The 26,296-nt window shown below is 41.1% G+C and overlaps 1 protein-coding gene across 2 annotated transcripts; it reads right to left on the bottom strand.

Annotated features, from left to right (window-relative positions):
• Positions 1-25,362, bottom strand: GLIPR2 (GLI pathogenesis related 2). Of its 2 annotated transcripts, none has more exons than XM_010708675.3 (5): positions 25,069-25,362; positions 14,436-14,544; positions 10,623-10,726; positions 2,915-2,992; positions 1-1,859 (listed from the first exon to the last, which is right to left on the bottom strand). In XM_010708675.3, the coding sequence occupies exons 1-5, from the start codon at positions 25,079-25,081 to the stop codon at positions 1,699-1,701; spliced, it is 465 nt and encodes a 154-aa protein (XP_010706977.1). In that variant the 5' UTR covers positions 25,082-25,362; the 3' UTR covers positions 1-1,698. The 2 variants fall into 2 exon arrangements, with proteins under 2 accessions (XP_010706977.1, XP_019469458.1); XM_019613913.2 differs by lacking the exon at positions 25,069-25,362 and adding an exon at positions 17,027-17,215.
• Positions 25,363-26,296: the final 934 nt, after the last annotated feature.

Raw genomic sequence — 26,296 nt, forward strand, 5'->3', positions numbered from 1 at the left:
TATTTGAATACCATTGATTTATTTGACATTTCTTAAATGAAAGTTGAAAATGGGAAGGCCTCAAAACTGCAGTTACTAAACAGATAAGTCTGAGTGGGAGTGAAGTGGTTGTTCTTTACCAAGAACATGTCAACCAAGAGAGGGAGAAATTTAAAACACAAAGCAGGAGTTCAGCAGAGAAAGACATGTCTGTTCACCATTGAATCCAAGGCCTTGTTCAAAGTTTATATAAAGAGGTGATGGTCATCTCTTGTCTATGTTATGATTTATCATTTCTTGGGTCTCCTGTCTTTCCTGGGCTAGATTACTCGCTGTTTTTTGTTTTTGTTTTGTTTTTGTTTGTTTGTTTCTTGTTTTTTGTTTCTTTCTTTTGTTTGTTTTTTGTTGTTTTTTTGTTTTTGTTTTTGTTTGCACTTCATTACTTAAGTACTATTGTCCTATGTTAATGTCTTGGAAATAAAATTTAAAGATTGTTCGACAAAGATTCAGGTAACAGCAAAGACTTCAGTGATTCATATTCAAAAATATATAATTTTCAGATGCTCATAATATGTATTAAATTCTTGGTTACAGCAAAAGGATTGTAATATATAGCATCACAGTGACATATCATCAAGCTGTTACAGTGCAGTTTATTACAACTGTGTAAACAAAAGTAAGTATTTCTGCAATGGCACTCTTCATGAGCCAAATCTCAGCAGAAGCCAAAAGGAACTCTTACATAGAAAAGAAAATCCCAAACTGAAGCGCAGTACATGAACTTTTTGAATTGTATGAACTAAGAGTAAACATCTCTTAATTACGATTTGGGAATGTTAATGTCTGCAGAAGATATTCACTAGGAAATAAAAATAAGTTATCATGAAATGAAATCAATGATGATTTCCCAGAGAAATTTACTTTGGGTGTAAATATCAAAGAGCAATGGCAGTACCTTGCTTTTCCGGAAGGGAAGTAATCAATTTGATTATAAGACAATGTATATTCTGTAAACTGTAAGATAGTGTTGTATTTTTAAATAATTAGCACCTGAAATGTAAATCTAAGATTTAAATATCTCTAGTAATTTTTTGGTCATGCGTGAGTTATAGCTTGCTTGACTGATACAACTTTGCCAGTGTAGTCTTAGTGTCCTATGAGGTCATTTTAATGAAAGTATATATGTCTGGATTCCACTACATTTTATATGTATGTGTAACTTCCATACAGAAGGCTTTGCATATGTTCAAGCTGTAGGAATGAGACCTCACAGTAGAAAAAGGTACAGACAGAGCAAAGAGGTTGCACTTAAGAGCAAAAAATAGAAAACCTGGAATACGTAATATAGTTACAAGCTGGTATCTTCAGTTTACATAGAGCTACGAATTTGCTTGTTTAGAAAAGGACATCCAACATGTGTATTCTCACATGCTGACACAGAGTTCATGCAAGCTATCACAAAAAAGAACAAGTTAGAAACTTTTACCCCTCAGAAATGCTGCATATACTTCATCCTCAGATAAACTGAAGTCTCCTCAGAAACAACAGGACCTAATGTGCAGATTGACTCAAGCAACATGTAATTGCTTCTTCTGCAAAGAGAAGTGAGCAGCAGTACCCAACAGGAAATTTCATTGAATTGTACTTCACTTCAAACAGTGTTAAGTCCAAACCTAGGTTCATTTGTTACAAAGCAATAAGACTACGTCTAAAGAAAGGTTATTTTCTTGGAGGAAGGACATTTTCTTCATAGTAGCCTGGATTTACTACGTTTCCAGGTGGATCGTACCTAGCTACCACAAATGTAGAACCATCACTAGCAGACGCTTTTCCAACTCCCATTTTCTTTGTGCTCTTCCAAACCATTGCTGTGAAATGACCTGAAGAGAGAGAGAAACATATGCAGATGTTTTAGGTACTAAATCTATATTATTCCTTCAAACATATTGAGGAGGATGGGGAGAAAGAGGCATACAAAACTGTTTTTTTCTCTACCAGGAGAGCTCACTAAAGGTATGGGAAAAAACCTATATCTGGCATTTTGTCTTGAACAAGCCTGCTCTGACCTGGTTCCGTATTAGTGTTCTCGGCTCCATGTGCTATTCCCAAGTAAGAATATATAGTAAGAGAATCATGAAAGAAGGACTTTGATGAATAATTGATATAAAATTCCACAAAGACATTATGGTGCTTACCTCCTGCAGTAAGAATAGCAGTTCTACCATTTCATCCTTCCCTATCATGTCTGCATGGAGAACAATTCAAGATAATTCTCTTTGTTGCTGGGTTTTTGTTTTTTTTTTTTTTGTGGCTGCTTCTGCTTACCTCTAATGGCCATCCCTAAGCTGTGTTATCAGTTGTTCCCCCTATGCACAAACAAGCACCATGGGAGAAAAGCAAGATTTTCTTCATCTCAAACAAGCTTCGTTGTATCTCTTGCTCTATTATTATTCAAGGAACAATGTTCTTACGTTCACTGAGCACTGGGCTGATAACACGCAGTCAATGACCCGTGGCTGATCTCCAAATTACAGCTGAAGTAATCTCTGCAACTGTAGTGATACATCTTGGCAGAAGACACATGCCAGTGTAAAGAACGATGCACTGTATTTAGTGACACACATATATCATTTCAATTCAGTGCTTTTTACAGATTGATTTGCCTTAAAAACAAGGTGCCTTCCAAAAATTTTGGAGTTTCAGAAAAAAAACACAATATATTAAAAAGAAAAACCATACAAATTCCAAACCTTCCTCATTTCTCACAGATTCTTCTACCTTTCTATCAGTTTCTAACTTAAAAGTTTTGGGGAAATTCTAATATTGTTGTCCTAAGAACAAGGTAGATTTTCGAAAACTATCAAAACAAGCACAGCAGGCAATTTCTTAAAAGAAAAGCCTGGTTGTGAAGAGGAGGTGATCAATCTGAACTTACCTGTCCCTGAAGAAAACCCTGGGTGTTGAAAGCTGTAATTCTTTATTTCACTGTACCATCTGTCAGCAACATCCTTCCCTGAAACACAGAAGAAATGTGGAATCAGGACAGGTAACACAAACACAAGAACATAATTCACTTATAGTCTGACAATTTTCAGGTCAGATGTTTGGACAGATTTCTTCTCTGAAAGAGTGGTCAGGGAGAGGGATGCTCAGGAACGTAGCTGAGTCATCCTCGCTGAAGGCATTCAAGAAATGTTTAAATGTTGCACTTAGAAACATGGTTTAGAGGGGAAATATTAATGATATATGGACGATTGGACTAGATGATCCTGGAGGTCTTTTCTAACCTTGGTGATTGTATGATCTTCAGTTAACAGCTGGCAAGACCTGTACAACCCCAGGCACAACTTCCAGGCACACTTACTGAATGAGAGTTTTTGAAATGTAGGTAACACGATATAGCAGCTTACATACCAAATATTTATTGTTTTGCAACAACTGTTGCTACACAGTTACTAATCAGTCTGTTTTTTGTTAACCATCTCATGCCATCAGTTTCTGGAGTTCTCAGCTCCCTGATACAACCACAATCTATCAGTTTCTTCACTGAGGTGCAAGGGACATAGCCATGGTTGGCACAGGCTGGCTGAGATCTAGGGCAGCAATGCAATGAACAGGTACAGAAATAGGACCTCTGTGGAGAGGTGCTCTTTGGATAAGATGGACCTGAAGAGGAGCAGAATTCTGACACCAACAGCTCAGTAAACAGGACCCACAAGCCAATTCTCAGATGTACTTATAACTAAATAGGGCTGAAGGTAGAAAAGCTCTCAGGCAAAATTGGTCAGTGTGGCACAGCATTTGGACTTGGATGAGCATAGATCCATGCAGTCCTTAACAAAATGTTTAACCGCCTGGCAATTTAACACATGGAGTCCATGGTTTGTGTCTGCCCAGAATCTTCTATAATTGTAAGCCTGGAAGGTAGCTGAAGATGCATCTCCCCCATCTTGGATGAGTGTTCCTGTCATTAGGTTTCTACACACCACTTTCAGCAGCTCCTCCATCTTGGAACAAGTTTGAAAAGACTTCAGGGAGCCATGCCAGGTTTTCTGGCAAAAGAGCATAAGGGCCTTTACTACAGTGAGCCCTCCCATCTGTCGATCCAGATGTATGAAGATGTTCCTTCACAACTCCCAGCAAACCAAAATAAAATGACACTCCTTACATCCTGTAGTTTTATACATTCCCATCAGCATTTCATACTTCAAATTTCTGACTGGATTTATTCTTCTTAATGGCTTTACACAGCACCTGAGCCATTGTGAATTTCCACTCTGAGCTCTCTAGCTCAGGGTACTACATCTCCAGGAACTGGTACTGTATGGAGATCTGTGCCCAGCACTGGCTCATTTCATCAGAGGTGTTCATTGATCACAGCTATACAAGGATCACAACTACAGCCAGTGGCATAGTGCTACATGTCTGTAGGTTTCTAACAGTAACATCTACCAAAGAAACAACCCTATCTGCTTTTGTTGAGCTGTTTAGGAACGTGATAGACGCGAGCAGATTCTGACAGTCTGCAATGAATCTGACTGAACAGACAGCACAGAGGGCAGAAGCTCAGAGCAGAACTTGCAGATGCACTCAAAAGTCAAGTATCACGTCTTTTCCATTACTGTTTCTTAGGAAATTCTTGTCTCAGACAGGGAGGGGGGAGGAGGGAGCAGGCTTTTCCCTGTGCTACATCAGTAATGAAGTTTCTGCTTAGCATTCCAGGAAGTATAACGCAAGGCCAGTTGATCCCAGAGCAAGCTGCCAAAGCTGTCAAGACTACCGTCATGAAGAACGCCGGTCCCTGGTGGACCGTTGGCTGCAGAACCACAATGACTCACAGTTTGCTATTTCACAGCAAAAAGTCTCAAACTTGCGCTGTTCCTCAAGTCAGACGCTGAGCTGTTAACCTCTTTAGACTTATGAGTGCAATCTGCTCAATTGATGGCGTTGTTAGCCTGGCAGCCTGGCTGTCAGAGCTGTCACTTGAAAGAAAATACTGAGTGAATTGCCATCGCTGAGAGGTTTGCGAACTGGAAGTTCTAGGAACTGATCCATAGCACACTGCTTGTTAGGAATGAGGCTCACTTAGTGAGTTAGTTTATATTTTCTGCATAAAGACATAGCAAACATGTTTTGATTCCTGAAGTAAATGTTCTGAGAGTAACAACAGGTTCCTTCATTCTCTGCTTGCCCAGTGCCAAATAACAACCAACCCCAGAAGACCTGCTTAATGGCTAGAGTCTGTAAAGCAAATACAACACCTGCTCATTTGCTACTCTAAGTAAAGCTAAAAGACTAAAAAACATGCCAAGAGCAATCTGTGTGTAAGTCAAAGGAAAAACAAAAAACATACAGTACAAAAGCTAAACAAATCATTGTTGAATAGAAGCACAAAGTGCTTCAGCAGATATGTCAGACCTTATAGAGCATATGCACTTTGTATATACAAGTGCTTAAGTGAATACACTATGCAAATGAACTTTTACAAATATAGGACTGCACTTTCAGTGCTACTAGCACTTTACTCTCTCCTGCAGTATGACATAGCATGAAGAGTAGTCCAAGAGAAAGTCAATACCACGCTGTCTACTGTAGCTCTAAAAAAATGCATCTAGACTCTGTGTGAGCAAAACTTAAGTTCAACATAATGGAAAGATTGCAAGAGGCATAGAAGTTTTTACAAAGATAGATACATACATACATAATTTAAAGAATGCTATAATGTGAAAATCTGATAACACTTTAATTCAGAGAAGATGGCAATGGCATCAGGTAAAAGAATAATCCAGTCCTGCTCAAGAAGGACAACAAGCATAGGTTTGTAACACAATTTACCACGTGTTAATTCCCAGCCACGGTGCCCAAAAGCCTACAACTTATTGCAGGCGAACAAGAAAGAACTGTTCAGTATAATAACTGGTACACATGCAACTATGGGAAAACTGCCGTTAGCCCAGTGACCCCTGGGCTTCCCAGGGGCTGGAGGAAATAAATAGAAAGAGGCCAGCACAGCAGTCAGCAGAGCACTGAGTGCAGCCCCTTCAATAGCAACTTGCACCCTCAGATGTGCTGGTTCAGAGAACTGACCACAGTATTTCCATTTCAAGTTATTACAAGATGTGTGATGCAGTTATACTCAGAGCCCATTATCCTTGCACTGGAATTTTTCATTAGAAACAGTGCTCACTCCCCAAAAAGTCTCCTCCATAACAAGGTTTGATTATTGTTCAAAATGCATTTCAAGCAGAAGGAAAAAGAGCAAAGAGATGGCACTCCCATCCATCACTGCAGATTCTGGCAGAAATGATGGAAGTTTAGTTCTATCAAAACCATGCAGATCTGTCCTACTACTAGTGCTGCAGTTCCTCTTCTGGTGGCAGAGCCAGTTACTATATTACTTTTTTTTTTTTTTTAAACATCCTTCCTGTTTGCATTGTTGTAAACCACATTTACAGTTTCGACACTTTTTCTATGGAAACGTAGTTCAGCTCCACCCTACTAACAACAACTGATGACCTGCTTGGTTCACTTCCCATCAGGCTGAATCTCACTCTCATAGGCTGCATCAGGACTAAGGAAGAAGGGGAGCCCAGAGAACTGGGTGTGCATGGATGAGAGGGTCTGTACCAGCAGCTGGATTGGAACTGCAGCTCCACGGGTTTGTACATCCAGCTGCCAGCAACTGGGAAGACTGGGATACGGAGGCAGCTAATGGACAGACCAGGTGTCTGAGCCCAACAGCTGAAGGCACTCAAATTCCCATTACTGGGAAAAGAATATATTTTATATACATTATTTTATATTGCCAACGATATTTTATTATATATATTTTTAAGAATCCACTGTTGGAAATAAATGCATACATATCATTTATACATATTCCAACAATAGATGTTTGCCCTGATGGGTCAGAAAGAGCCACAGGATAAGGCCGTTGATGCTGTTCATGTAAATATTGTCTGTACCTGCCCGTGTTGATCTGTGTGGCCACCTGCACATACATATATATATGTACACACTGTCTATGCATGCATGTACATGCATCCTGGGCTCCATCAGAAGAGGGGTATAGCCAGCAGGGACAAGGAGGTGATTGTCCCTCTCTACTCTGCTCTCATGAGGCCCCATCTGGAGTACTGCATCCATGTCTGGGGCCCCCAATACAAGAAAGATAGGGAGCTATTGGAGAGGGTCCAGAGGAGAGCCACCAAGATGATCAACTCCCATATGAAGACAGGCTGTGGGAATTGGGCTTGTTCAGCCTGGAGAAGGCTGTGGAGTGTGTGCAGCCTTTCAGTGCTTAAAGGGAGCCTACAAACAGGAGCGAAGTCAACTCTTTGAAAGGATAAATAACAGCAGGACAAGGGGAAATGATTTTAAGTTGAAGAAGGGAAGATTTAGATTGGATGTCAGGGGGAAGTTCTTTACAGAGAGAGTGGTGAGGTGCTGGAACAGGCTGCCCAGAGAGGTTGTGGATGCCCCGTCCCTGAAGGTGTTCAAGGCCAGACTGGATGGGGCCCTGGGCAGCCTGGTCTAGTATTACATGTGGAGGTTGGCGGCCCTGCATGTGGCAGAGGGGTTGGAGCTTCATGATCCTTGAGGTCCCTTCCAACTCTGGCCATTCTGTGATTCTATGCACACCTGGGAATATTCTCTTGCCTCACCGACTGCTTGGACCCAGGAGCGCAAGGCTGTGTCAGCCCAACTGTATTCTGCTCACCTAATGTTGAATTTCTCTGTGGCCACTCTTACTGTCTCTCCTTATACCTAAGAAATATTAAATTTTCAAGCCATCTCACTGAGAAAATTATTAACAGCATTCTAATAAGATTACAGCACACAGATTACATCTCTGTGTGAGGATGGGAAGCACCACAGAAATCTACAAACCAGGTACCCTAAACCTCATATCTTTCCTTTTAATGTTTCCTAGCTTTTGTTACCAATTTCCCTTCCACTTTCTTAGGGGAAAGCAGGAGAGGTGAATTTAAGTTTCCATCAGAAGTTATCTCAGAGGGTGTAATTCTCTACTTTCGGCATTTCTCATGAAGGTCCACTTTCACAGAATCATGGAATCACAGAATGGTTTGGTTTGGAAGGGCCCTCAAAACCCACCCATCCCCACCCTGTGCCGTGGGCAGGGCTGCCCCCCACCAGCTCAGCTGCCCAAGGCCCCATCCAACCTGGCCTTGAGCATCCTCAGGGATGGGGGAATTTTTACCAGTACTGTGAAAATCTAGTACTGGAGAGGGATAGAGAGCCACAGATGCCTCAAGGAACCATATTTGTGAGCCAGAGCGTGCTCCTTCAGGGCTGGGGCAGAATGTGCCTGTGCTGCTCTGCACACTAGACCAGATTTTGTAGCCAAACCTGGGTTCCTCTCATAATAGATTTAGATAATAACATGCAGGTAATAACAAACTCCCCAAACTTCATCAGCTGCAGTGTTTTCAGGGACTACACACACACTCTTCATGACAGCATTCATCCCAACCAGAACTGAATCATTCAGTGCTTGCCTTAAGCCTCCCCGTAATGAGAAATGACATGAGGTGTCCTAAGAAGCCTGACATAGTGCAGCTGCCCAGGCAGGCTGTGGTCTCTGTTGTAGTAGTGGCAGATGACAGCTGACTTACGTGAACAGAGACAAAGAAAAGTCTGCCACAGAGCAGTTCCTGAAGGACTGGAGGGAGGAAGCAGCTGTCGGCTATTTCTTGGATTACAGGGATAAATGTATTTCTAGCTACAGCTTTAGGCTGTGTAACTCCAAAATCCTGAATACAATGTAAGAGATTCCTGAGCCAGGAGAGGGGTGAAACTAAAAGGCTCTTATAATTTAAAGCTTAAATCATCTCTGAAACAAGAAATTTATCTTCTGGCATTATCACAGAACTCCATAAGAGTCAAAACAAACAATAGCATCACTTTTTTTAGAGAGAAAACACATTAAACTGGAGGTTTATTGAGTTTTGCTTTATCTGGGGAGGAAGACAGTCTCCCTTTATTAAGCCCTTGAATAGTTGCCTAATACAAATTTCAGCCTCATTGAGCAGGCTACAAATCAACTATCCAGAGGGAACTGTATGAGAAAAAGAGGAAGAAGTAACCAGCTCCACAGAGATGAAAACTAAGCCTGGACAGAACAGCTTTCTCTGAACAAGGAGTTTTCTTACTCTGATATCCTGACTCATCCTGACACATAGGAAATGTAGCACAGAACAAAAGATGTCGCTTATTTTTCTCAGGAAGGCAGTCAATTCTATGAATAAAAAATAGCAATAAAAAACTGCTCAAAACTGGCAAGTTGTGCATGGAAACAGTGCATAGAAGAAAACAAGTGTGATCCAAAAAAGGACTCGCATTATATAATTTATGGAAGGATCCATGTGTGTTATTTCCAGCTCTCTGAATGAGAATCCTGTTTCTTTAACCTCAAGGGAAGAGCACAGGCCATCAGCACAAACAAGAAGGAAGAAGTAAGCTCACTGAGTCATAGGCACTGTGCAAATTTTGCCATACATCTGTGTGTTCCCATGCTGCTCTGAAGTCTTACCTCAGACTCTTGCAGTGGACAGAACGCCAAGTATTAGTAGATCCAATTAGATTTTTCCACCCCGGGTTTCTTTTTCAGTATAAGAAAGTACCCACGCAGGGCTACAGCTAGCACTTGTGAAGGAATCCAGCAGTGCCCCTGGGCCTAAAACTCAGTTACTAAAATTTCCAGGTCCTTAAAACAGGACCTACAGTCCACATAAATGAGCTCCTATCTCCTCTGGACTGCACTGGGAATTCCAGGGGTGGATGGAAATAAAGAAAGCAAGTGGTCACTTATAATACACACCACCTGCTCTCTCAGCAGGCGGAGGCATTAACTCTGCATGCTGGAGGAGGAAGGAGAGAAAAGCCTGCTGAGCACAGCTCTGAGTGCTCACCGCAGGCTGTCAGCATGGCCAAAATTCAGCTCCTTGGGTATCCAAACAGAAGGCTGCCAATTATGTGCCACGTTTATGATCAGAAAATATACGGAGAACTTTTATCTTCAGAAATGAAGGCAGGGAAAAGGACTCAAAGCTTCTGTTTACTGACAGAGCAGAAGAGATCAGATGTTGCCTAACACACTTGCCATTGTCACTTTGGTTTCCCACTGTCTTTTTGACCTCCAAAACAGGAACTGCTGTGTAGCATGCAATTGCCATTTTTCCACCTTCCTCACCACAGTTGGCCTGTGGTCAGCCCTTACTCAGGCTAGGGCAAACTATGGATAAAGGTGAAGAACAGGGCATTGACAGCTTCCTTCTCTCCTCCCATGAAACAGAATTCAAAGTAGGTGCACAGCTGGGACATACAGAACAGCCTGGCCACCAAATCCTATCTTTAAAGGGACATAACCTGCTGCCACAATGCATTACCCCTTCAGCGAATATCTGTGTTTCCTGCTTTCAGCATATGTAGGTGTCTGCATACCAGAAGCCTGTGCCCACGGAACGTGGGTTAAGTTGCAGTGGCCACTTTTTGGAAGTAAAGGCAATGGCAGTACTCTTGCAACCAGCTGCGACATCCAGCTCACTCATGCTTTCAGCCCAAGGAAAATGAAACAGGCTATTTATATGGTGTCTGTGAGACAGCAAGAGAAGAAAGTTTACCTGGTTGATCGTAGGATGCCCAAGCCAAGTTCTCTCCACATTTTCCATTAGCAGACTCAGAGCTGTGTTTGAGGACCCTTGAGGCCGCCAGTTCTTCTGCATACCTAGCAAAGGGATGCACACATTGTGTTACAGACTGCAGCTAAAGAGGATGGAGAGGTGAAGGAAGAGAAAGAGGGAATGCAAACAAGGAATGTTAGAATCATGGAATCGTTTGAGTTGGAAGAGACCTTTAAAGGTCATCTCGTCCAGCTCCTCCACAACGAGCAGGGACACCTATAGCTACATCAGGTTGCTCAGAGTCCCATCCAGCCTGTCTTTGAATGTCCTCAGGGATGGCGCATTCACCGCATCTTTGGGTAACCTGTGCCAGCGCCTCCCCACTCTCACTGTAAAAAACTTTTCTCTTATACCCAATCTAAATCTCCCCTCTTTTAGTTTTAAACCATTTCCCCTTGTTCTGTTAGAAGATGGCAGTTTAAGTGAAGTTATTCAGTTGCAAATCTCTGATGCCAGGGATGCTTTAAGCCTATGTATATCTAGGACTCAGGAGAAAGGAAAGTCCAGAGAGCATTTTGCATGTCTTTCATGAGCGCTTGTGCCATGGGTGAGAAAGGTCTAAAAGAAACAGAATGTAGATCTCCCTTCATCCTGTCTATCCAGCACCTGGAAATCCACCGCTGCAACTTTAATGGGGAAAGAGAAGCATTCGTAAGCATTGCTACAAATGTAAACTCTCAACATTTCCAAACCCCTTCACTGGAGTAACCTGCACAAGAAATAATGTAGTTTCAAAAATCAGCACACAGATAATTCATAAATTAGGTGTACATATGGGAAAGGGAGTAAAATCGAAGCCCTTCTCAAACAGGGGACGGCCAATGACTCACTGTAACACTAGATGGAGATTTCCAGCATATATTTGCAGTAGTCCTGGGGTTTCTTCAATGTTTTGCTAGTGTTTTACTATTAAAAAATAAAAAGTGTACTTAAACCAGTTTTAATTGATAAGTAGAGAACAGTTCCAAAAACTCTGCAGCATTAACTTGATTTCTATATGAAACAGAAAAATAGACTGAAGCTGGGATTCAGTCAAAGTGAGTGAAGAGAGAGAGAAATCACAGGGAGAATTTGAAACAAGTGTGTGTACCAGCACAGGGATAAGAAGCACTGTTTCTATAGAAGTTAACACATGAGAGTGTGGGAGGTACTTCGATTGTCTTATTACAATGGGATTAAAAATAACTTCAAGTGTAAAAGGATTATTCTCTTTAGCCAGCATTGGAAAGGCTTCAGTACAGAGACATTTAAATTCAAAAGACCATTTGTTATTTCCCACAGCATCAGAAATCATCAGGTAGATTTAGAAGTCAAGTAAGACACAACAATTGTTCCATAGTGTGCTACAAAACTTATCACCAATGAGGCAGACACCAAAGCACACGGGGATCTGAAAGGAGCTAGAGAAAATTACAGAGTGTGTATTCAGGGGCTATTAGACACCTATAACAACAACAACAACAAAAAAAGATACTACCTAATATTTAGGAAAACCACAATTTCCTAGATAATTTTGTAATTTCCAGGAGAAGATAACAGAGCAAGGATCACTATGTATGTCTCGTTCTGCTGCTACTTCCCAAAGCTTGACTTACTGGCATCTGTCAGACACAGGATTGCTTAGCTGAATGTTTTGGGCCAAGCTAGTACTTTAGTCATTAGGTCCTGCTTTCCTTTTGTCCTATCCCTCTAAGAAAAGAAATCAAACAAAAATAGCACATTGAGCTACCTCCAGTAGATTAGAAATAATGAAAGCTTGCCAATTGTGAATCTGCTAGATCCTGAACTTAAGGATCTCTTGACACTCCTTCATGTCCTCTATCCCCATGGTCCTGCACTGCTTCTCTTCAAGAATTTGCACATTCCAAGAAAGAGATAAGACTAGGACAAAGTTGCCAAGGATTTGAGACAAAGGGTGATTAATTCCCTCCTGCTCAGGCAGCTGAGATTTGTATCTGAAATCATCACCCTATGCTTCATTACAGTCAAATATAAACAGACAACTGCTGAGGGTGACTCACTCATCCTAAAACAGGGATCCAATAGTCAATTCAGTTAGCCTGTCTCCATTCTTGGGACTGAAAATAGTAGAAAGCACACCATTTTCAACAGAGACAGAGGAGAAGAGATAGATCAGACACATTTCAACAAAGACACCAGATACACTGAAAAGAAAAAGTGAAGCTCTTTGAAGCTCTTGAATTTTAGATTATGCATCATCTAACTTGACAAAAATAAGATTTCTCAAATTTCATGTCTGCTATTCGGAACAAAACATTTCTGGTTCTTGCTACTGAACAATTGCACCAGTTTCTAAACACAACTTTAATGCTTATAAATTAAGTTATCAAAGGCTTCCAACTGCTATTCACCACAGTGAAGAAAGTCAGCTGAGACCAGAGAGAACTGTGAGGAACTCCAGAAGGACCTAAATATACCCAGGAAGGGCAATAGAGCACTTAAAGATAAATTTGGAGCAATGTCTATTTGACAGAATAATCTCAACTATTCATACAAATTGATTTGTTCAACCCAACTGTAAAAGTTGGAAGAGAAAAGAAGGGACAAGTCAATGAAATCTCCTCCTCACTGTGAGGCATCAGATAAAGCAGAAAAACCTCAAACCTTTGAAGAACAGGAAGAAGACCAAGATTGCACAGGTATGCAGATGTGTCACTGGCATCACAGAAATACTGTATCTAGTTATTATGGTGTCTCAAAAAAGAGGAGGAAAGAAGGCAGACAAAATTAACATGGATTGCTGCCAGAGGGCACATCTACATGCCATGTACATGGTGTGTTGTATGGCACAACACCTTATAGAGATCTCTGTTCTAGGCTGAACTGAACCATCTTTATGGCAGAGTGCATGATGCTGAGAATAAACTGGGTTCTGGAAACACCACAGCCTCCCTGGTTCTGAGCCAGCTGGCATGGAAAACCCTGCATGGTTACGGTAGAAAGTGTAATAGGAGGTGAGATCTCATGTTTGCTGGGATCAAACTGACCACTATTCAGCTGTTATGGGAAAACATTTATTTTTGGAAGAGTTTAGTCAGCATTTTTTCCTTCAAGTATTTCCTTCATATTGCAAAGATCTATTCCTCAGCCTGAAAATAAATGGAACACTAAATGATCTCCAGAGGTCCCTTCCAACCTCAATCATCCTATGATTCTATGATTTTGTGAAAACCACTTTGAGAAAGTCTACTACAGAGAGAAAGAAAACAATCTGGTTGTCATATATATTCAGCAAAGAGGAAAAGCAATAGTGGTCTAAACTTACTGTAAGAAAGACTTAAATCAGGCAGTAGGAAGACCAGTCATCACTTCCTACCATGAAAAAGTTATTTTCTTCCCTGTTTCAACAGCAGCAGATGTTCTCATGCAGCTGACAATACATCATTTGATGGAGTTGGGAGCGAAGTATGCTTTAGGCAATTACCTTCTGTAAAGGAGATACACAAGCGTAGACAGATGCAGCCCACGTCTCAAAGAAAATGCAAGAAAGATTTACACTCTTGTGACCAGAGAAATGCACATATGATTAGGTGGTGCTATTTGATGGAGAAAGAAAGGAAGAAAAGAATTGGCTGAGGAGACAAAAAAAGTAGAGTGCATCACTTTCCATCCAGTAAGCCTTCACTGAATACCAGCATGTCAAAAAGAAAAGTATTTTTGCAGTGTGCACAGTCAAATCTAGCCAATAAAAGTGACAAAAATCTTATCAGAGCAAAAAAGAACTGAACTCACTGTTGGGCTCCTCTGTTTAACTTCTTGCAGAGTTTTAATGGGGGGACTCCGTGTTTCTTCCTGTAGTCATTGTGTGCTTTCAAGACCTCTTCAGCAAATTGTTTGGAAGCTGAAATCACATCAAAAAAAATCAGAAAAGTCTGTCAAATACAGACATCAGTGAAGACAGAAAAACATACCCTGAAAACTAAGATGCTGGAGAAGATGAGACTGAAAAACAGGAGTATGCCACTCTCACTACTTACAAGTAGGATTATATGAACCATTGATGCTTTCTGTCCAGGAACTCTAAGAGGCAATTCCAGTGGGATGGTACAGTCTTACTAAAGATTGAAGAGAAAAGTGAACTTCATTCCCTTTCTCAATAAGGAGGTGATTTAAGGTTAGTTTGACTGACTCTCATTTCGAGATTTCTATATACCACATGACCACTGCAAAGAAATTGAAATAAGTGAGAATTAGGTCCTCTTCAATATTCTCTCTTCTTTGCCTTGATAAAGCTTCAAAAGGGGAAGGAAAAAAAACAAAGCAAAACAAAAAAAAACAACCCAACTCGTCCCTGCAGTTGGCTACCTAATGGAATTTCCTGCTTCTAGAGAAATCTGGAATCTGAAATTGGGTATTGGGACAGTTAGAGAAGCATGGATGGTGTCTTTAAAACAGAAAGACAGTTTTCACTTTCTCTGTACTGCAGAAGCTTCTGGACAGGCCAAGGCATACTTTAGTATTTACTCCATTACAGTGACACAGATTTACATTTATTAATGCAATTTGTGACATAATTTATGACATATATCAGCATTATAATTCTATATTCTATTCTATAACTCTGAATATTCTAATTAGAAAGACTCCCACTATTTTCCATTTAAGATTCTTTCAAAGCCCAAGTAGATCTCATGACTAGAAAGTTTTTCCTGTTGTTAATCTTAGATTTCTCAAGTTGCTCTCATTTCTTGATTTTAACAACTATAATCACTCATCTCCTCCTTTATTAGCACATACACTCTTCTGCTGTTTGTAATGATGCATTCTCCCACAGTATAGCTGTCAGTTTGCATATATTGTTCTTGCAACTTTTTTCTAAGGTAATTACCCAACCCACACTTGTGCTTTTAGCTGTTGTCAGAGTTTTCTCTGGTTCTAACAACAGCCTTAAGATAATACGGTGACCTAAAATAATCTCAGTGTCCAAATGCACATAAAAAGTCATTATCGTTTCACTCAGTACTTCATAACTTTGAATAGAATACGGAGTTGAGTTAGTTCAGTTCTCACTTCCACCAACACCACTGTGTTTTTGTGGACATGTACCTAATGTATTCCCCAACAACATCCTTTCAGGCTATATTTATTTATTTATTTTGTATAAAACTGTTGTCATAAGACAGTTGAGAATTCACCAACAGAAATCCTGCTGAAACAGTATCTGCTCATCACATTCCCGCTGGTAGGTTTTCCTTCAACTTTGTGCCACATGTTGCATACTATCAAAGAAACCAGGCATTTCTACTTCAGTGTTTAAGCACCCACTCACTCTTTGCTAACAAAACAGTTTCATCCTTCTTATTATCATTAATTGATTCCATTGAGCCAGGATCTTAAAACTCTCATCTACTGCGAGGCCTGTAGGTCATGGCCTATTTCTAAGGCGCTTATCACAGGTTACTGAGGAAGGCAAGCCTATAGCCAGCTGACTTAACTTTGTTGATATGGGGGTCCAAGATTCCAGCAGAGACATTTTAAGATAGTTTGCTAATCAAAAAAGTTGAAATGCACAGCTTTAGAAGTTGTGTCACATACTCCAGGCTGCATTTTTCTGCATAGGAGTTTGTGACTGTTATCACCTAGACTTCATTTCTCATCAGCTTAGCATTAAAGAGTACATATACAATCTCATCTGCAAATGTGAAAGTTTTAATTTAAATAATTTGTTCTTACTTACGATAACAAATTAAATTTCTAGGAAACAAAAGCTTGAACTGGACTGAAATGCAGGCTTTGTCAATCCATCCACTAACAGACATGTAGCACAATCCAGCTCTGTACTAACAACTTGAATTATAAAGATCAACAAAACATGGACATGGCTTCTTCTAGCCATGGAGACACCTCTCTACTGTGCTTAGAGATCCCTCCCATCCTTCTCCTTTCCTTTCCCAAGGTGTCTGCTACAGAACCACTTCTCTACAGTGACTCAAACTCATGTGCTAAACACCACCCTCTCTCCACTCGTTCTCCTCTGCACTCAGAAGCGTGGAGAGGGACGCCCAACTGCCAAAGACATTACAGATTTGTTTTAGAATACCTATTAAGTTTTTCCATTTTAATCAACGTTCCATAGTCCAAGAAGCCAGATATTAAAAGTGAGAGTTACCCGGAGTTCTCAGGCTCCCACTCAAATGAGAACAGCTTCCCGAAAAGCTTTGGAGACGTACGTTTTTTCCCCTTAAAATAGACTGCTTAAGCTTCTAGAAAAAAATGTTTCCTACTGCAAGGAAGTTGGTTTTGGACACGTATCACTACACATTACATGAAACAATTAATACTATTATCTACAGTTGCCTGTTTCTCATTATTCAAATATTTACCTCTGTTGTGGATTCTTCTGGAACACTGTCTTAAGATATGACAGCAAGCAACAATGAATTTACAGCCCATGATGTGGTACAGAGCACACCTTTCTTCAGACTTTTCCAGTTTTGTTTAGCTCGTGTGAGCATGGAAAAGTAAGCAAAAAATCTGACTTTTCCTGTCAGATTTTCTCTTACTCTCTTATTCCCTTACACTGGCCATCACAACCGAAGTGAGTTACCCAACACGTTCTCTATAATACCAGCTGCTCTGTGTCACCTTTGCAGTTACCAGCTGAACGTTGCAAGATGATGCAACAAGAACTGGACCTCACATAGAATCCGACACAGAAAAATACCATTATGACTGCCCAAATTCATCTTAAACCATGACACAGACCTCACCTTTCCACTCTGCGTGTGCATTACCCAAAATAAATAAGAGATGTACTCACGTAACAGCTAGAATCACATTTCTGAAGACAGATGCTAAGTATGTTTCAAAGAACCCACCAACTTGGGAAGAAATGAGTGCCGAAAACTGATACCAACAACTCTGGTAATGTGACTCATTTTTACCCAGGATACTGCACATTATTTCTACACTCTTTTCTGCCCAGAACAGAGGGAGGAACATTCACTCTCCAGGCAGAAAGAAGCCAAATATTAGAATGCACAAAGCAGACACAAATGCAAACTGTATAGAAAACACATATTAAGGTAACTGTTTGAAGATCAAGTGCAGCTCTACTTTTAATACTAAAATCTTTACAGTCTCCTTTGACTGTGCAAAACTCTTCTATTCTGGCAGTAGTAAAGGAGTATGGAAAGATGATGTAGCAAATACAGTTCTTAATATGCCCAACAACTTCATGAGAAAATTCATTGGAAGCTTTAGGAACTGCAAAGAAAATATGTCAAAAAGTCCTTTATTACCTTCCCAGATAACTAAGGATACTCATATTTTGACAAGCTTCTCAAGTTTATTAACAGATTGGAAACAAACAAAATTCTTAAGTAAAAGCAACTTCAGCTAATGACCACGTTCTCACTAAGACCAAAGATGCTTGGCATATATATATTATCAGGAACTTTTATTTTCACTTGAAACTAGCTACAGCTGAATATTTCACACTGTGAGAATACAGTTTCTTCAGTGGAGAAATGCTGGATATTTAGCTTGCAGAGAAAGCTTAAATGAAGGTAGGTACACTTCTGTTACATTTTGACTCTGCGTTTTGGTTTGAGGACATAAACACTCCATATACATGATCTTGTTCTGGGTGGCCTCTGCAAGGCCACAAAGATTACTTTTTTTTTTCTTATTCCATGTACTTAACTGCTCCTTTCTGCTCCTCATCTGGGATAAAAATTTCTTCAAAGACTGGCCCTTAATGTGATTTCTAGACACGTCATTTGGGAGCAGGATTAGGCATTCCAGTTCATGTATCACTTCCAAACACAAAACCTGATCTCCTTCAGAGCCAAACCCCCTGTGCTCAGCATAGCTGTTGCTAGACTACTTCATTTCCAATCTGAATTTTCTTACTTAGCAGAAAGTATTGCTAAAAAGTATTAAAGGAATTGGGGAATAGAGTTAGATACAAGCTTGAGTGGGAGAAATTTCCTGGAACTGTCTTGTTTTTAAGCAGAAATAGAATAATTTTCCCTTCAGTTCAGGAGATCTCTCTTCAGGAAGAAGATTCTCTGATGTTCTTCAGTTATGCCTAACTTTTCCTTCACTTACTACTACTAGGATGAGTTGCAGGACAACACTAAGATGCTTAAGTTAATTGAATCAGATGGACACACTCCCTACTCATTTTATTACCCAAGTTTCCTCTACAGGAAACTTCCAGCTTAATAACCTTGCATTACCTGTTTCGTGTAATAGCACACTATTCCCCTCCCATTTTCAATTTGAAGCATACTGCCTGAGAATATAGAACTACTGGTGTAATAATGTTTCAATGATATTACTCATGACACTGTTTGATTGCAAATTCTATTCTTGCCATAACAGACAGTGTTGATTACTTCCTCACTTAAGGCCTTTTATAAACTGTTAGGCAATTGACTCCCCTGATTAAAAAGGAACACCTGCTAACCTGGAAACTGCACAGCTCAGAAAAGCAGCAGAGCCTTCTGATGTATAAGCTTGGAAGAAAAAAAGAAAGAAAGAGAAGCTAATCAGAAGTTACTGACAAAGTTCTCGCTTTCATTTTTGGAGGAAAAAGGGTGTGTGAGAGAAAGAAGAGCTTTGCTTGGAGCCCTTCTCCCCTCCAAACAGTGAGAGCAAACCTTTCAACAGATAGTTGCTATCATGGAGTGGTCATCACGCAGAAGACTGGAAATGACTGCTCATCAAATCTAGAGAAGTCAGTGTTGACTTTGCATATAAGAGATGATCAAAAAGTGTTATTTTTATCACTATTCTGCTAAGGAGGACAACCCAGTACAGTAATGATGACGCACATATGCACACTCTTGATAGACAGTGAGGAAGCTGATAACCTTTTTAAAAAGGAAACCCCCTCATTAGTAAGGCCTTACATTCTTAGACATAATTGGACATAATTCCTAGGGTACATATGATTTGAAAAGCAAAGTCCCAGGTGACCTAGTGACCACACTACACAGGAGGAGAAAGTGAAGCAACATTTTCCTTTTCTTCTCTTCTTCCCTCCCTGATGCTGTATTTACCGAGGTCCTTCACCAGAAGGTGTGGAATCATGGAACAGGCTCTTCAGGGCAGTGGGCACGGCCTCAAGCCACCAGAGTTCAAGCAGCATTTAGACATTGCTCTCCGACACAGAATTTGAATTTTGGATGGTTCTGCGTGGAGCCAGGGATTGGATTCCATGATCTTCGTGGGTCTCTTCCAACTCCAGATGTCCTGGGTTTCTCCAATTCTATGATATGCAGGGACAGTCTTTACAATCAAAATTAGAAGAATGACTTGCAAATCCTGCTGCTACTCTGGAGGCATTGCAAACCTTCAGAAAGACAGCTAATGTCATCATTTCCTGCAGCTATTTAACAAGCATACTTACAGCTGAGAGCAGGCAAAGTCCACATGATTTCTATTCAAAGCCTGGATTCCCCCTGCTAACTTCAGCTCAGTCAACACAGAAAAATATTAATGTTTGCAGTGGTCTTTAATAGGCCCATACTGTCTTCCTCCAAAACACCCAAGACTTTGCTGTCTCTTACAGGCTCAAACCTACAGTACACAAGCCAGTTCTAGAGTAGAATTATTAGCCACAGTTTGGCCTTGCTTCCTCCTCCTCAGCAAGGCCACACACTCTGACTCAGAGACAGTTTCTGTTCAGACCGTCAAAGACTGGGCAGAACATGCTCATATTTGCCTGTAAGAACATAATGTAGATAAACTTCAGCTAATCTTTTGGAGAACAGAGTGGCCTTTACCAAAACAGCTATCTGAAATATTCTTCTGGCCTGTGGAGATATGTAACGAACAACTCTGTACTTACAGCCAAGTGACTTACTTTTCTCATACTTTCCATTCCTGCACAAAGAGCAGCAACGAAGACAAATTCAAATCCAAACAAGATAGAAACTACCAAATGTATCAATTATACTAACAGAAAACAAAGCTTTGTTGAATGTTTTCACTCACTTTCAGAAATAAGTTTTCATCATGCTTAATTATTTTTTTTCAGAATGATTTCCTAGGGGATCCAGAAAGGAGAGCTGATGTTTTTGGACATGCAACTATATGGCATGAGAAACCTTGCTAGGTATCTTGGTTAGTACAGACCATCACGTTGTATCTCATTCTTTGCGAGCCACTTCTGGTACTTGTCTGCCTTGAACATTAGAAACTAACGCTCCTTAATCTAACAACAAACAGGAGCAACCACTGTTACAAAGGATGATGGCTTCCGCATTCTCCTCCACTCCACTCTGCCCAAAGCATGATTTTTTTCAACAGACAAGTAAAGATTAGGCATCAAATATTGTTTGCCAAAACCCGATGTCTTTCTGGAGGATTTTCCATTATTTCTCATTTATTGAACTTGAACTGAATAATTAGCATCATCTACACACAAAAGCTGGAGAAGTGCAGTGTTTTTAATTAAATTAGTTACATTTTTTAAAGGTTCTTTTTCTACTACTGCTCAGATTCAGTTCTGCTGTAGAAAGAAATAGCAAATAACTTGTATTAAGTTCTGCACAGGCCCCACTGTTACCAAACATGAATGCCTGGTTATTACCAGCAGCTTAAATTCATTCATTTTCTCTATTCCCTAGGTCCTGTAAAACCAGACAACACAAAATGCGCTGTCAGTTTGGCAGCTTGTGTCACATTTCTCAGAAAGCAGACAGGTCATTTTTCTTGTATACCTGCACTTTTGTTAGGAGCTGCTACAGCTGCCTCCTCCTGAGATGCTGCAGTACAAACTCTCACCTCTCATCAGCTGGAGATGCAGCTCATTCTGAAGAAAGCACAATAGTCCTTTATGCCATGCTCCAAGGACGCACCCTCAAAGTTAAAAGCAGCATGTAGTTTTAAGGGAGATTAAAAGCAATAAGGAAAACAGCACTGAGTTTGGTTTCTATCTCTTTTCTCTTTGTTAAAGCCCTTTCTTGGCCCCTATTTATTTTTGCACAGACTCAACAGGCAGCAGTGGGTAACTCCCACTCACTTCTTTGGAGTCCCACCCATACTTGCAGGGGGCAGAGATGGTGGGAAGAAAGAAAATAAGGAAAGCAAGCACTGTAAAAAGATTCTCAGTATTTACTGAGCTCATTCTTCTCTGTCAGAGAGCATTCTGCACTCACCATCCAGAAGTCAAAGAGCAAATTATTCCCTCCCCACCTCCTCCACTTAGTTTTTAGAAAGCAAGGAGGGCAAGATCCCTTCCCCAACACACAGGGTTGGAAGGGGATTGGAAGAAATGACACTTTCCTTTCTCTGCCACCTTCCCAGCCCCCAGGCAGCTGCTGCTGTGGATATCCCCTCTGGGTTGACGCTGCTCTGGACCCTGGCCTCCTCGCCCAGCTGCATGGGGTCAGAGCCGTGCAGTGACGGGAGCCTTAGCAACACAGCAACAAAGAGCAGCCAGCTCACCATCAGCTCATTTCCTGCTGAAATACTCCCTGATGGTTTTTGTTGTTTTTGTTTTTGTTTTTTGTTTTTTGTTTTTTTTTGCTTTGGGCTCTCTGGGGAAAAGGAGGTTGCATTACCTGCTAATCCACATGCTGTTCAAAAGGAGAAGGCTAGTGGGAGGATACAGGAGGTCCCCACATTTGGCTGCAGTGTCTGCAGCAGTTACAGCCAGGGGAGCATTTCTCTATGTTTGACGGGGTAGTTTCAGCATGTGTTTGTTTTAGCAGACTGCAGCATCCAAGGAAAAAGGCTGTCAGCGGTACCAAAGTCTTATTATGCTCAGTTCTACTAAGTGAAGCAAAACCAATGCAAAGTCATTAGTCATAATACTTAAAGCTGTATTCTTTGCAAGTATAATCCAACACATTATTAGGGAGCTCCAATCAAAATGCCTGTGAAGAACTGAGATTTTAAACAGCGGAGCTGGTTTTCCAAGGGGATACTTATACCTCAAGATAAATTCATGAAAGATACAGCTTTGAAGACATTTGTTCTAAAATAGAGCGCGCCCAGTTTACATGAATTAGAGTATCCCTACATGAACCATAGAATGAATAAATCACAGAATGGCCTGGGTTGAAAAGGACCACAATGATATCTAGTTTCAACCCCCCTGCTATGTGCAGGGTCTCCAATCGCCAGACCAGGCTGCCCAGAGCCACATCCAGCCTGGCCTTGAATGCCTCCAGGGATGGGGCATCCACAGCCTCCCTGGGCAACCTGTTCCAGTGTGTCATCATCTTCTGAGTGAAAAATTTCCTCCTAATATCTAACCTAAACCTCCCCTGTTTCAGTTTAAAACCATTCCCCCTTGTCCTATCACTGTCGTAAACAGCCATTCCCCATCCTGTTTATACGCTCCCTTCAAGTATTGAAAGGCCACAATGAGGTCTCCTTGGAGCCTCCTTTTTTCCAAGCTAAACAAGCCTACATGTACGCCTTCAGGCAATCTCTTCATTCTTCTGATCCAGGAAAGGAGCACTGGATGTCACGGAGAGGTCGGGCAGATCCCTACATTTCTGCTACATGTCCCAGGAAAGACAAATCTGCGCATCTCCTGTGCCTGCTGTGTCCTCAAGAGCGGGAAATCTCACACAAAACGCAGAGCTGTGCTCTTCAGAATAGCTACTCTCACCCATGCAAAGGCAAACATCAATCTCAGAAAGGAATTTAGAGATTTCAGTTTGGTGGAAAGGGCAGATGGGATTTAGTCAATGAATTGATTGTTAGGACAGGATCTCAGCTTAATGTACAGCTTAAATAGCTCAAACAGCACAAAAGCAGCAACCAGGGCCTAGTTCACTATTAACTTGAAAAGTATGATACAGGTTACAAAAAATTATAAACGTGTACTTAGAAGCTCTATTTGTATAACTTCTCAGTGGAGCTAACAATACTCAAACCTTAGTGAAAGGAATTTTGGGTCTGCCCCTGCTCCTAATTTTGGAACAAAGAACCGATGTGCTCTAACAAATGTGCAGGAAATAACAGCTAAAGACAGTAATTGCCTTATGACTGCATCAGCAATCTGCAAACAGAGATTGTGCATGTATTAAAACAAGAGATTTATATCAGTTTGGGGTTGGGAGTGGCAGAGTGAAAGCTCTGCTGCTTTTGCCCAGTTAGCTATGCCAACGTAACACACAGATGCAAGGCTCATCTGGCACTCATACTTCTTATGCTGAAGCAAGGAACTGCTGAACTGGCTACTTCCTAGCAATTACAGTTATTTAAGTGGTTGTCAGATCACTTACTAAATCCTAACCTATCTGAAAGCACACAGCTTCCAGGAAATGGGACAAGTCCACGCACTGGCAGCTAGATGGTGCTAAGCCTGGGCTGGGTATCGGCCTGCTGCCACATACCATGGAGTCAGAGCAAGCCCTTAACCGCATTCTCAGAGGGCTCAGATCCTCAGACCTCAACTGGGATGCTGATTTAAAAAAAAGGGAGCACATTTGCATGCTGAGGCCCATTCAAGTGTTAGCCATGAGTTTCTTCATGTTTTTAAGTGAACAAAGGACCAGATTGCACTGAGCACATCCTATATGTGCTATTGATGGATAGGACTGACAGATTATATGCTACCAAGCCCTGATTAGTTACAGAAATAACATCCCAACCACAAGAACAAGCTATTTGGTTTCATTGCAGTTTCAAAAGATGAGCGTGGATTTTCAGACCCCAGACACATATCTGTCTGCAGGAAATTCCTTGTGGCTCAGAGATGGGTCAAAGATGGACCGATCCCATGGCGATCTCTCTTTTTAAAGTCTCCAACTTCCAGGCAGCCTCAGTGGGGTTTTCTTCTACTCAGAACATCAAACCCAAGCACACAGGCAACGAACAGAGCACAACAAGGCAGCCCGCAGCCGGCAGGAACAAGAGGCTTGACAAAAATCTGCACAGCTGGGGAAAAACTTATGAGCTTAGTCAGACAGCACTTGGTTAAACTGCAACTGTAACCAGATTTTGAATCTAAATCCTTCTAAAAGCTAGGGCAATAAAAAATCTTCCCTCTCCAAGCAGTTTGTTGATGATTTGCAATGTAAAGAAGCTTTGCCAGACAGTTATGCACAGTGTAACTTTAAAGCTACTAGATTTAAAACAATCCTTTCTCTGAATGCCATAAAACTCTTTCATGCAGCAGAACGCATTCGTTACCAGCTACAAAATGAAAACCATACAGGAAAATACAAGTACCTCTACACAGACCAGGTTTGGGGGGGATTCTTTTTTTTTTTCCTTGGCTTTTCAAATCAAACAGACTCATTTTCACTGTGTCTGAGAGAATGCTCCTCCCAGCCAACAACATGCGCAAATGAAAACAGCCTGCTCATAGCAAAGCCACTGAGGCTTTGGAACACAAAACCGAGTGGTGCCATTGCAAGGATATACAGCCAACTGCACAAACGCATTTGCTCACCTGATTTTCCCATGATCACGTCGTGATTTTTTTTTTTTTTTTTTTTTTTTCAGTTTCACCTGATTCCCGCTCTCTTGCCTGAATTCCTCTGCTCAGACGAAGGGCTTTGTAATTTCAGTGCAACTTCTTCACTCTGCCGCGACGGCTGCTGGAGAAACTCGGCTGAAATAACCCGTTACCGCCCCTTTCTAGTGCTCAGGGAAGCCTGCCCATGCCTTATAAGGAATAGGGGCACTGCTTTTTTTTCTTGAAAAGATTCTGTTTGGGGTCAAGAGCTATGTAGCCTCCACAGTAACCAAGCAGCTCAAAACCACCGCGTGTTTTTACATACCAATTTCGTTCCGTAATTGCAACTATTTCCTGATAAGAGTATGCTGTGAAAAAAATTGTGCTGACAAATAGCTATGCTGCCACAGCAGGGATAACCCATGGGGTTAATTCATACAGCTACGTACACGTTAAAGTTTTACTGAATTGCTGTATGGACAGTTAAAACAGACAAGTGATAAGATAGTTGAACTGCGTTTCATGAGTCCAAAAAGACTTTCTCCATAGTTAAAATGACCTGCAGAAGGTATTAGTAACATGCAGCATAGGATTCTTCAGGTTAAACGGGATCTGCGCTGATGGTTTATTTCTGTGAAGAGTTTTGTGTGCGTATACCTTACTTCAATCTGCGAAGGCTGATTAGGCTGCCTTCATGTTATACCCGAATATCCTACACTAACGTGACAAAAATTAACTGGTACTTCAGCTGCTAGGCGTGGACACGACAATTTCAAGTTTTTAACTTCAGAGATCTCCAAATTACTCAGTTACCTCCTACTTCCTTCTTTTCTTCATCACAAAAAATCATCTGGGTTTAATAATTCCCATTCTTTTTTATAATACTCTTCAAGGACCAAAGGTTGTACGTGGTTTTGTGCCAAGTCCACTGGCTCAGCCTCTCCCTTGGCACATGTACAGCTCTACTCATGGGATGCATATGCAGCAACCACTGAAGCTCCCTCATCTACTAACATGCCAGGAGGCATTAGAATTGTAGAACAGAATCATTCAGACCATCTGGTTCAACCATTACCCCACCCCCCCACGCCCACTGACCACATCCCTCAGTGCTACATCCACACGGTTCCCGAACACCTCCAGGGATGGTGACTCCACCACCTCCCTGGGCAGCCCATGCCACTGCCTCACTGCTCTTTATGAGAAGAAAGTTTTCCTAATA

Source organism: Meleagris gallopavo, chromosome 3 (assembly GCF_000146605.3).
Source record: "Meleagris gallopavo isolate NT-WF06-2002-E0010 breed Aviagen turkey brand Nicholas breeding stock chromosome 3, Turkey_5.1, whole genome shotgun sequence".
NCBI lineage: Eukaryota > Metazoa > Chordata > Aves > Galliformes > Phasianidae > Meleagris > Meleagris gallopavo.

Coding starts and splice junctions, on each gene's coding strand:
- GLIPR2 (XM_019613913.2), bottom strand. CDS start 17,096: ATGGGCTGTAAATTCATTGTTGCTTGCTGTCATATCTTAAGACAGTGT. Junction 14,545..17,026: donor CAGAAGAATCCACAACAGAG/GTAAATATTTGA, acceptor ATGTGATTTCAG/CTTCCAAACAATTTGCTGAA. Junction 1,860..2,914: donor AGGGTTTTCTTCAGGGACAG/GTAAGTTCAGAT, acceptor CTCTCTCTTCAG/GTCATTTCACAGCAATGGTT.